Source organism: Pagrus major, chromosome 13, assembly GCF_040436345.1.
Source record: "Pagrus major chromosome 13, Pma_NU_1.0".
NCBI lineage: Eukaryota > Metazoa > Chordata > Actinopteri > Spariformes > Sparidae > Pagrus > Pagrus major.
The window spans coordinates 8975954-8987668 of record NC_133227.1 but is presented as its reverse complement, the minus strand read 5'-3'; the positions used below and the strand labels follow the sequence as shown (position 1 = coordinate 8987668).

Below are 11715 nucleotides of genomic sequence, written 5' to 3'. Positions count from 1 at the left end.
GTGTAGCACACACACAACACAGACGCAGAGAGCATGTGGGGAGCATGGTGAGAGCATGCGTCACTTACCAACACACCAACATGCATCCACAGTGGATAGCAGGTCTACCAGCAGGGGTAAACCAACACAGCAGCGTGACCTTTGTAGAAGGGAAAAGGGGTGGAAGAGAAATGGAAGCTGATGACAATAGCCGAACAAACTGCTCTGACTTAATTTCTACTGCCAGTCTTGTTACAATATATCCACAATTTAAACAATGTATCTTCATTAAAACTGAAAAAACTTGTAAATGTAATGTATATCATGAGTGTAGGTTTCTTTATCTAGGATGTAAACCAAGAGCGTCACTTTGTGTTGAAAAGTGGTTTTGACGGATAATGTCACTAACAAGCTACAGTAGGTACATTAAACATTACGTTTAAAGGAGAGATATTATTTTCATTTTCAGGTTCATACTTTTATTTTGGGTTACTACTAGAATAGGTTTTCATGCTTTAATGCTCAAAAAACACATCAGTTTCCTCATACTGTCCAGTCCAGCAGCACTGTATTCCCCCTCTGTCTGAAACACCCAGTCTGCTCTGATTGGTCAGCTCTCACATGCCAGCTCCGCTAACAACAACAGAGCAGCTGTGGTGAATTGAGTCTTACATGCCAAACTAGCCGCTAGGCATACATTTTGCAAATGTGTGACATGGTGACATAGTGTGATGTCACAGAGTCACAGAATTAAAGGCGAGACTACTGACGAGGGGTTTGAGGGACAGACATTTTTATATTTTTTTTGACACAAGCTATTTAAAAAAAAACAAAACATTTTTTCAGCAATTATGGTTTTAAAAAGTGATGGGGACAAAATTGGTCATTTTAAAAAGTAGCGGGGGACACAAATACATTGAAAAAGATCAGTCTAAGTAGGCTACTGTTACAGAACCTGTTGAGGGTTTGTAAACTGTACACCCTGGACTCATTAGGAGCGCAGAGAAGCAGGCATGCAACCATGAAGTTCATAACCTGCCTGGGAAAGTATGTCAATAATACTCTGCGCTACCTCAACTGTCAAAGATGGTTCTTTGAGGGGAGGGTTTGCGCTGCATCTGCTCCAATGAAGCTGTTCATTAAAAAAACCTCTAAAAAATGCATCAGTGTTAGGAATTTGACGTGTAGAAAACAGCTCAGAAACAGCTTTTGTTGTCAGAGTACTCTCCTGAGTAAGAGAGGAAATTGTCTGCTCGCATATCAAAATCAACCCACTTTCATATGAACTGTCATCTGTCTTATAGTGTAATAAACTCCCTGTGCTGTTGAGCCTGTTTACTTCATGAAAACTGAGAATGAAAAATAAATATGCAGTGGATCCTGGCGTGATCAAATGATCCTCACATGATCAAATCACTCCAGACCGGGAAGCCCCTCTGTTGCCCCCCTTAGATTCAGTCACACAAACCACCTCAAATGGGTTTCTGTATTACAGTGAATTATCTCCTCCCTGGGCAGCAGAAGGTTGCGATAAAGAGAGGTCTGTTAGCAACATGCTGGATCAACATCAGAAATTGAGCTATTGGTGATGTGATGTGGTATGGTGCAGATGATCATACTGCTGATTCAGCCAGTTTGGAAACCAGAAACCAAAGACCCCCGATCCCCTCAACCATACGTTGTCAAACTTCACTTTAATCCTCAACGACCCCAGACACACACACAGACGCAAGCCACCACCACGACCATCTCCCCCCTACCGGAGTTCCTCCTCTACCCTGGGAAAACCATCACTGCTCACCACACCTCTATCTCTAATTTAACCAGAAAACCTCATGCTTGGTGCCAAGCGGGCCCTACTGCCTCAGATGATCCCTGGTGTAACCTCCACGAGGAGAAACTCAGTGTCAACATTACCTTACAATCTAGCTGCAGTCACGATTCTCAAGACTTGAGGGTGGAAATCAAATAACTGCACATTATGATCAGACGTCATTTGGGTTTCCGTGAGTGAAGCCAATTCAAACTGACGTGCCATGTGTAAATTTTAAAGAAAGGGGGGGGAGAAAAAGGAAATTGCACACACTTTCACTGGCATGTTCCTACTTTAACAATGTTTTAAAGCAACAAGATTTTATGTCTCTTAAGTGTGAGGAGGTCTGTTACATGTTTTTTACACTGAACCAGCTTTAAAACAAGCATACTTAAGTTTCTTCATGGAGGTGTGCCATCCTCCTGTGTGCGTCACTTCTCTCAACGGAGTTCGTAGAATCAAAGCTGCAGAGATGAAAAATCCCAACAACAAACAGACCCAATTTAAAGCTGAGCTGATAACCATACCCGTGATGCATCATGTGTAAGTCTAATCTGATTTTATGCGGCATATTCACTGCAGATTCACGTGAGTATTGCATCGCCGCCATCTCGTTTATCTTCGCAGTGGCAGGCATTTGTTGCTCTGTTTCCACGCTGGACTAACAATCCAGTAAACCGAGCATGGAAATCTGATGGGATCCCTGCCAGGATTTCTGATGTCCATTCATCATCCATAAGACACACACCGTTTTGCATGCTTACAGGCTTTCCTTGAATCTCACATCTCTCCCAGAGACAGGGCGAGTCTTAGAAAAACAGGTTTTACACACATGCATCTACGCACAATGACGAGCCTTCTCTGCGGTGGACAAAGACAGGAGGTGGCAAATTTGGAAAAACAAATACAATAACTTGGAGGTGTCAGACGAGGAGAAACAGTGTTGAGTTAAAAATTGACGTGTATGTGGAAAAAAAAGGGGGCTTTTCCCCTTTAATTCACATTAATTAGCAGGAATTGGTCACCATAATTTCAGAGATTAATTGCATCTCAGATTAATTGCATTTGGGGACTCACAAATGGCATTTTTCTTGATTTAGGGACCATGACATTGTGTGGAGACAGCTCTTGACTAATTTTCAGATCGCTGAGCTGACAACATAACAAAGTTTGTCATGGCTAAACCCAGAGCCATCAATAGACCCTATGTACCCTTTGAAAAAAAAAAAAAAGGCCATCTAGAGTACACTTTAGCAAGGCGAGTCTACATTTGTGATTCATTTCATGTACTGTAAGAGATCATAAAGGATAACAAAAGACAGATCTCAACATATTTCCTATATTTCCATGTCCACAACAGCTGGTGTTTTATGTAGGGCTTTATATGTTTATGGTGCTGGCTGATGATACTGTTGGTGTAGCATGTCAGTTCGACTGTATGCATTACAAGAGGGACATCTAGTGGTCAATATGCAAACAACAGCATCACTTAAACAGTTCTGTAGCTTACTTGCAAGGGAATTTGAATCAGTTTATCATTTCCTCTTACAGTGTAGAAAAGTGAGCACAAATTGGTGTCAAATTCAAGAAAGGATCTCCTTTACTGCATGAAAGTGTTGTGTTTTGTTTCTGCTGACAAGTTAATCTTTAACTATAGAGAACGACAGACTTGGAAGTGGACGTTGTCATATATTCTTCACACATGGGAAGCGACATCTCTTATGAGTCAGATATATGTGACAGCTCGCAGCAGAATGAATATGCAGAGTCAGGAAGCTGTAGTCTGGTTGTCAAACTGAACTGGCACATTGTTTCACTTCCATATTTGAATCTCTAAACAAATCACAGATGTAGATGTGATTTATGGTTCTTCTTTTGAGTGCTTGAACCTTAATATGCAGTGTTTTATGAAATAACTTCCATGGTGCTGTTGTTTTTCTTCATTCCTCTTTCATTTCTATGTCTCAAACTCGAACTTGGACATGATAACAAAGTCTGCATGCTCTTACTAACTTGGTGTCTAGTTAGTGACAAGGCTTTGGATCAAGATAAAGTTCTCCTTGCAAAAACAGCTGATTCTTGAAAGGTAAAGGTCATTGCCAATGTTTACGACACAGCACATAAATGTCCATTAGTGATTGTGGCTATAAGCAGGAAGACCTAATACAAACTGTCTTTTTATGACAGTGTAAGAGAAACTCACTGGAATCGCAAAGAGAACTATTTAATTTCTTTAATTAAAAAAAAATTATACTTACACAAACACATTTACATACACATAAAGAAAGCTTTAATTTGCACTTTTTGAGACAAACTCCAAAAAAAAAAATGAATTATGTCTTTTCATTCCCACTTCCCACATACTTTTATGATATAACAATTGATGACTGAGTCAAAAACAACATTACACTCCAAAGTTGACCAGCTGTGTGATTACCAGAGTAAAAAAAAAAAATCCATATCCCTCCAAAAGCAAACAAAACATATTACAAAGGTCAGATTCCTCCTGGGAAAAGCACACACACATTTCATCGTGTTTTACCTTCATTGTTAAAATGACACATACTTTTCCTTAAATTTTAAATTATTTTAAATTAAATCATTATTCTCTTCTCAAGAACCTACTGATACATTTACAATATGTCATGGTGTACGTCTTTTTTAAAATTTAAATATAAAATCTTTTCCCATCATAACGATAGGAAAAGGGCTTTTCCTATGATGCCTTAAACACCAAACATACCATTAAAATGTATGTTGTAAATAGATTAGATAGAAATAGATAGACAAATTTTAAATCCTTTCCTTCCTATGGGGATCATGTGTATTAATTCCTTAATTCCAAAACACTTAATGCAGGTTGTAGTGAATAAAAAAACATCTAAATTGTAGGCTTGTTTATAATGTTGCTTATATCCGTCACAGTAAACAAGATTTGTCTTATATTGCAATTTAAGGAGAGACAGAGAGAAAAAGGGGAATCAGTTTGCATAACTGATACTCTATTTTAAAAAATGCAACTATATCACACTGTAAAACTGTCAAAACACGCAAAATCCCTTTTAAATGTGTTAGTAATGTCACAGTCAAACCATCCTGAGGTATAAAAAATTAGAATGCTCGCACACCATTTTTAATTGAAGACCTTTTAGATATGATGCCTCGTCCTGTATTGTTTACCTACAAATCCCTGTTGCATCTTCATAATATATAGGTTCAACAGCATAGACAAACATGGCAACAAAGGAGATGACTCTGTAACCTGCATTAATAGCTTATGAAACTGAGAACAAGAGTCATTGAGCTACTTTTGGAAAAAGTGTCTTAGAATAAATGACCATAGAAAAAGTGGCTGTGGCTCAGGGGAAGGGCCAGCGTCTTGTTATCGGAAGGTCACTGGTTCGATTCCCCTGGTCTGCATGTCGAATTGTCCTTGGGCAAGATACTGAACCTCAAAACTGCTCCTGATGTGCTGGTCGGCACCTTGCATGGCAGCCACCGCCATCAGTGTATGAATTACTGTAAGTCGCTTTGGACAAAAGCGTCTGCTAAATGTAAAAAGAAATGAACAAAGTGCTGGTGAGGTTTGGCAGTCCCTGACGTGGCTTAAATAAGAAGAGGGCTGTTGTCGTTCTGATCTTCAACAGGTTCCTCTTCTCCTGAGAGGACAGGCTCTGGCCTATCTTCCTCTTTGGCAACATCCACTCCTATCACGCCCACCACCCTGAAACGTGGAAAAACAGGTTAAAGATTCCATCGAAAATAGGGAACCGTCTTTCCCAGTTGTTTTTCGACTTCTCTCTACACACCTGCATCAGCTTGACTCAATGAGAGACATGGCGCATACACAAACACTAAATGGGGTTACAGGTTATTAAAGTGAGAAAATCTAGTTTACTGGTAGCCAGGCTTGACAATAATACACGACACCTGGAAAACATAGGGATTTTTTTGTGGAGCCTGTGCTGGCTCTCTGTTAGACTGAGAGTGCTGAACCAGTGGCTTTGTTATTTTATAACTACACACTGTGTAACAGAAGAAGCAGTGCATGTGACAGAGGTGGATTCACTCTAAGGTTTTATGTTTCACGCTACACCTCCCAGACTGACTCAGCTGCACTACTCTGACAACTCAGTGTAACAAAATAAATGTAAGAACACAGCGTACTCAGTGTCTTTCTATGGCCTTTCTTCCTCGTCTATCTAACAGAGGATCTGTGTTGATGGTAAACACATGAGGAGGGAAACAGTCTGGTGAAGGAAGTTAGAGTGGTGAAAGCAGGAATGAGGAACTGGGTTTTCTTGTTTTCTGAAGTCCCCGATAAAGCAAAGCATTTCTCTCTCTTCTAGTCAGGCTAAGCTGGCATGCAGTGACTCAGCAGAAAGAAGAGGTGTTTGTAATGAAACGCTATCCACAGAGTACAGCCCTATACCTGAAGCATATCTACAAAGGCATAAACTGCTCTGATTTAACTGTATAATGAACTGGTAACTTTACGGAGAATACTCTCTAAACACCTTGTCCATGTCAAATAACAGATTGTGAAAATTACAGACAGCTTACATGAAAAAGTTCTCTCTCTACAAGTGCACAGCACCATGACAAACCATAGGTTTCACTGGATTTTTATGTTTCGGAGAAACGAATGAACCTATCTCGAGACTATTTGAAGCTGCTACACGTTGATATTTGATGACATAAGAAAAATGACTGGCAACACTAGGACATGAGTTTGGAAATTCATGATTGCATCCTGTGATTATGCAAACTATTTGCACTTTGTAGTGTACACTCTGTGATGTCACCTATTGGTTTGTCGACTACTGGTTTAAAGTCTTAAGTTTGTTTTTGTTTTTTTAGGCAAAAGTGAGTATATTTGAACGAGAGTCTGGAGCTAGGGAGGATATACTTAATGGGTCTGACTGAGGGCAAACACATGCTGTGGTAGTGACTTATCAATCACAAGGCAGCCACAGCCTAAATAATACCCTGCTTTATAGTCTATTTTAATCTAAATGGGGCCATAATTTACAAATGAACATCATGCTGTAATGAAGACGACTTGAAATTAGTGATTGAGACCATAAACGCATTAGGAAACTGTTTACTGAGGTTATAAATTAAGTTAGACGCAAGGTCATTTTCTCATACGCTTACATAAATCAGACTTCTTTTTTAAACCTGTGGATTCGCCCTCTGCTGGCCATTACAGATAATGCAGATTTAAGGCACTCCTGCATGGGATTCACTTTTCAGACCCCAATGTTACGTTTATATATCATAATATAAGAATATAATCAGTGAGTAAAACATGCAAGAGCGCTGCATGAACTTACCCTAGGACAACTAGAGGGATGACACAGAGTCCTGCAGACAACAGGAAAATGAAGCCAGGGTACCATGCCACGGTGACAGCATACACACTGTTGAAGACTGCGTTCGCTACATTGTTGGTTAAACTGTCCAAGAAGGAGAGACAGGCAAAGAGGGCTCCTGCAAAAACACACACACACAAAGTAGAAAGAAAAATCTATTTTTTCAGAAGTGATGGGGCCTAAAATCACTTTTTGCTCGACTGAACAGAAACTTGGAGTGCTTTGCTTGCAAGTGCATTGAGAAGTTGCTGGAGCAGGCAGCTCTTCCATGGACTCTGACTCTATAAACACACAGACACGGTTCTATGGCTCCTGTAAATCCCTGAACCCACTCACCCTGTTCAGACTTTGAGATGATCTTTGACATCATGGAGCGCAGCACAGGGAAAGGCATGATAGCGAAGAGCATTGGCACCCTCACTGTGGTAAACAAATAACAGAAGACAGACATTTTATAATACATAATAGACAGTGACTATAATGTAATCAAAGTCATATTTCATGGGTTTTTCAGGTTATGTTTGCTTAACATAGACAAACATAATAAAAAATGTCTGATTTAATTCCTCTGATTAGGGTAATGGCTATATGACAATCATAATTAAAATATTAAATTAAATTAAATTAAATTACATTACATTACATTAAAATAACAATACAGTGATATCATAATTATATTTTCTTATCAGCTTAGAATAACATAATTGAATAAAACATACATGATACTGTAACAGGAGAAACTTTTATATACCTTGTAAAAGTAGTAGGAAATGAAGGCTCTGTTAATCAGTAACCTGCGTAACAAGCCTGTCAAGTTTAATTATGTAATTTTCTTTTGATTACTCTTTAGTGTGCCTATTTGTTTTTTCCCTGCAGCCATAATGCGTCTTATTTATAACATGACATGTCCTGTCTTTTAACAAACATTAATTATTTTAATAAAGCACCTTCACCCTCATGGAAAAGGGCATAATTAACAGAGATATCAACCTGTTATTACATATGTCATGGTTAGCAACACAAACACGGCTTCCAGACCGCAAAACAGGACATCAAAAACTATTATTCATTATTGGTTTGCAGCACAGTTGTTATGAACAAGTCTCTCACCTATAAACATCAGTAAAGTGGTCTTAGTAAATGCCAACAGGAGCATGCCTGACATGACGGACAGGATCCCCATCAGGACAATGAGCAGCTGTGGCACGCCACAGTACGTGAACACAGACACTCCAACAAAACTGGTCAGGAACACAGTTGTGGAAAGAGCTGCGCCGTAGCCAATCAAAATCTCAGTCCAGCATAGTGGTTCTTTAAGCTCATATAGTGTAATCAAGGAGACCCCACCCATATAGGCGAAGGAGAAGCTGGTGAAGATGAGCATCAGGAGGGCCAAGACAGTTTGACACCTGCGGCTGGCTCCTGCAAACATCTGGTAGACCCCATAGATCATCTGTTTCAAGGCTGAACGTTGAGGAGACCCGTTTATGTTAAGGGCATCAGCGGGAGCCTTCTTCACAGTCTCCTCTAGGATGAAAATTGCATAGAGTAGGATCAAACACTGGCACATGGCAGAGGTGAAGAAAGGCCAGTTAAAGCCCGCAGCTCTCAGAAAGTAGCCCGTCGATATAGCGGCCACCCCAGACAACAGGCCGATCATCATGTCCAATCCGGCCATGCGCAGCGTCTTCTGACGATGATCCTCACACAAGTCCGCTATGTAGGCGAAACAGCCACCCAGGAACGTGCCAATGCCGCCAAACAGAGAGCTGAGAAGCGAAGAGCCGATGAGCAAATAGATGTTGAGCTCAAAGTAGGACACTGCCAGGAAGGTCGAGCTGTAGATCAACGTGCCGATGAGAGGCATGATGATCGTGATCTTACGTCCTCCCCGGTCACTGTAGGCCACAAGCATCAGGGTGACGATCAGAGAGGGGATTGTGGAGAAGAGATCTGTGTAAAGGGAGAAGAGAGATGCCTGCCTCTGTACCTCCTGGGAACAGAGAAAGAGAGAGCATGGTCAGGTCTAAAAATCATGTATGGACTGACACGAATAGCAGCTACGGCCAGGTGACAAGTTAAAGGGAAAACCAATATAAAGTGTCTTATCATTCGCCTTGGTATCGATTCTACAATTCTCTGGAACTGTACTGGAGGGACGAAACTCAATTCTTTCAAAAGATATTTCCTCATTTGGTGGTTTTATGATGGCAGCGAGAGCGCTGGACAACTTTGGATTGAGCTGCAGTGACCTTTTCCTCTGAGGGGACAAGCTGACTCAAACCATGCCAGCAAAAAGCCCCAGACAACATAACAAAGCAACCGTTTGTTTCTTCACTCATTTATTCAGATATTTCCTTTAATTTGTCACCAGTCTATATCTATTAACTTTCTGGCAAACAGCACAAGCTGATGTCATGAAATCAAACAAAATGAAAGCATTTTGGAGAGAACAAATCATGTGAGGTTTTCTCATTCAGGGCCTAAAGGAACAAGGCGTTCGTTGTACAGCGCAACAGGTGCAGGAGTGGCTATTTTCAGACAAATGATCTGTGTTTTTGCTCTCACTTCCTTGTCGTGTTTCATGTTTCTTATACAAATGCATGATAAAAATAAAACGTCACCAGAGGAATATTTTTAATTCTTCTTATAACTCATAATGTGGTATATTTTGGTGTACTGCAGGTGCTGTGTAGCCATAAGTGATTATGTGCTCTGAAATTCTGAGTTGTTTGATAAGATAATCACTCTTAAGCAAAATTATTGCTACAACAGCATGTTCAAAACAGTAAACTTTTTTACGGGTCATCCTTGCATATCACCTTATGGTGCAGAAGCTGAATCAGTTCTTTTTACCTAAGTTGTGTTGCAAGAGGGGATCTGAGAGGGCTACAAGAAGATTTATGCTGACTCATGACAGTAAATATTGAACATATTGGACACAGACAGCTGCTGAGATACAAACAGCAGTTGTGGAAGAATACAGTAATAACGCATAAAGCATTATTGTTTGTCTAGCTGAAAGTTCATTAAGGAATCCTGACTCTTTTTACTGCCAGTAAGACATTTCTTTTATTGACACACGAGACACATGAGACACATGAGTCAGCATCACATGCGTCACAAAAATAGCAGGCAGAAAGCACAAAGAAGAGTAGGGATATTTTTATCCTCTCTTAAAAGTTTGTTTATAAAGAAGTTCTCAAATAATATTCACAGTATTAATATAACTGCAAAGTTTCAGTGCTTGTTCTTCTGTAAGACAGATTGATACTAGAAAAGTTAACTATTCACTTGTGGAAGATAATAATCAAACACATGTTACGAATACTTGCTCTCGTACATCCAGTGATTTTGTGACTAACCTCATGGTAGCTCGAGTGGTTGCTGCTGCTGTTGGTGGCTGCACATCTGGAGGTGTTGTCAGAGATGGGATAGGTGGTGTTTGTCAGCTGCTGCCAGAGCCTCCTGTACACATACTGCTGCACGAGAGGATAGATGAGGAAACTGGAGAAGGCGTAAAGAGCGACCACAGGCTCCACGAGGTAAAGACCCTTCATCCTGAGGGGCTGCAAAATTCCCTGGAAAAAGAGATGAAGAGAGTACATTTAGTACATCAACATGAATGCAGAAAATGGGATAACAATTTAACTGATATTAGATGGATCAAAACTAAATATGAAAGTGTATATATAAGACTTTTGTGCCAGATCTACAGTGAAAAATACAACTAACTCAGATTATTCTGTTGCTGCAAGTCTCAGCCTTCAACATGTCACATCAACATGCAGGCACAGTGTGCAGGGTAAACACATGACATCCACTGTATTCCACTTTAAACGACACAAAACAGACTCAAGTCATATGACGTGGAGGTACAGATGATGTCTTGTTTGAACCTTTTGAGGGTCACCGAGGTTACATTCTGCACCACGTTATCGATCCGACATTTCCAGACAAACATAGAGTGAAATACGAGATAATAACCCTGGGATCATTTGTTTGTAAGCTGCAGGGTGAGCAGGGCTAGTCCAATATTTGACGCACATTAGCAACATTAGCTTAGCCTTTACATTATTTCCTTACAGGATGTTGACAATGACAGGCATTATAACACCTACCTTTTAGATAATCGCTTGGCTCATGTTTTAGTCAGTAAAGTGACGCCGGCACAGCATTTCTGTTTACGAGGTCTGTTGGAGGAGTTGTTTTATACACAAGTGGTACGGCGTTATTATGAAACGCCGAGGTCCCGCCCCTCGCCGTCTGCAATTGGACAGCGGTCTGTCATGGCTGCGTTTATTGGACGAAGGAATTGTCAGTCATGAGTAAAGGCGGATGGGATTCATGGGAACAGTTTGTTACTTTCCGCAACAGGCGCTTTATTGCACATTAGCGTGTATTTGAAATACCTTTAAGGAAAGTACATTTAATTTAGGTTGAAACGTATTTTATTTACGTACTCCGTTGTTTCCCTTCCGTTTCCCTTGTACGGAAGCGCACGCAAACACTTGTCTAGGTATTACGGTAACGTGCGGTAGGCGTGCT

General features: G+C 40.4%; 1 protein-coding gene across 2 annotated transcripts; it reads right to left on the bottom strand.

Annotated features, from left to right (window-relative positions):
- Positions 1–4010: 4010 nt before the first annotated feature.
- On the bottom strand, positions 4011–11369 carry LOC141006907 (lysosomal proton-coupled steroid conjugate and bile acid symporter SLC46A3). 2 transcript variants are annotated; one of them, XM_073479204.1, is made up of 6 exons: positions 11289–11369; positions 10533–10748; positions 8278–9160; positions 7504–7587; positions 7129–7285; positions 4011–5516 (listed from the first exon to the last, which is right to left on the bottom strand). In XM_073479204.1, exons 2-6 carry the CDS (start codon positions 10725–10727, stop codon positions 5399–5401), a joined length of 1437 nt encoding a protein of 478 aa, XP_073335305.1. In that variant the 5' UTR covers positions 10728–10748; positions 11289–11369; the 3' UTR covers positions 4011–5398. The 2 variants fall into 2 exon arrangements, with proteins under 2 accessions (XP_073335305.1, XP_073335306.1); XM_073479205.1 differs by lacking the exon at positions 11289–11369 and adding an exon at positions 10903–10920.
- Between the last annotated feature and the right edge of the window lie 346 nt (positions 11370–11715).

Coding starts and splice junctions, on each gene's coding strand:
- LOC141006907 (XM_073479204.1), bottom strand. CDS start 10,727: ATGAAGGGTCTTTACCTCGTGGAGCCTGTGGTCGCTCTTTACGCCTTC. Junction 7,286..7,503: donor CATCTCAAAGTCTGAACAGG/GTGAGTGGGTTC, acceptor GTGTTTTTGCAG/GAGCCCTCTTTGCCTGTCTC. Junction 5,517..7,128: donor ATCCCTCTAGTTGTCCTAGG/GTAAGTTCATGC, acceptor TCCACGTTTCAG/GGTGGTGGGCGTGATAGGAG.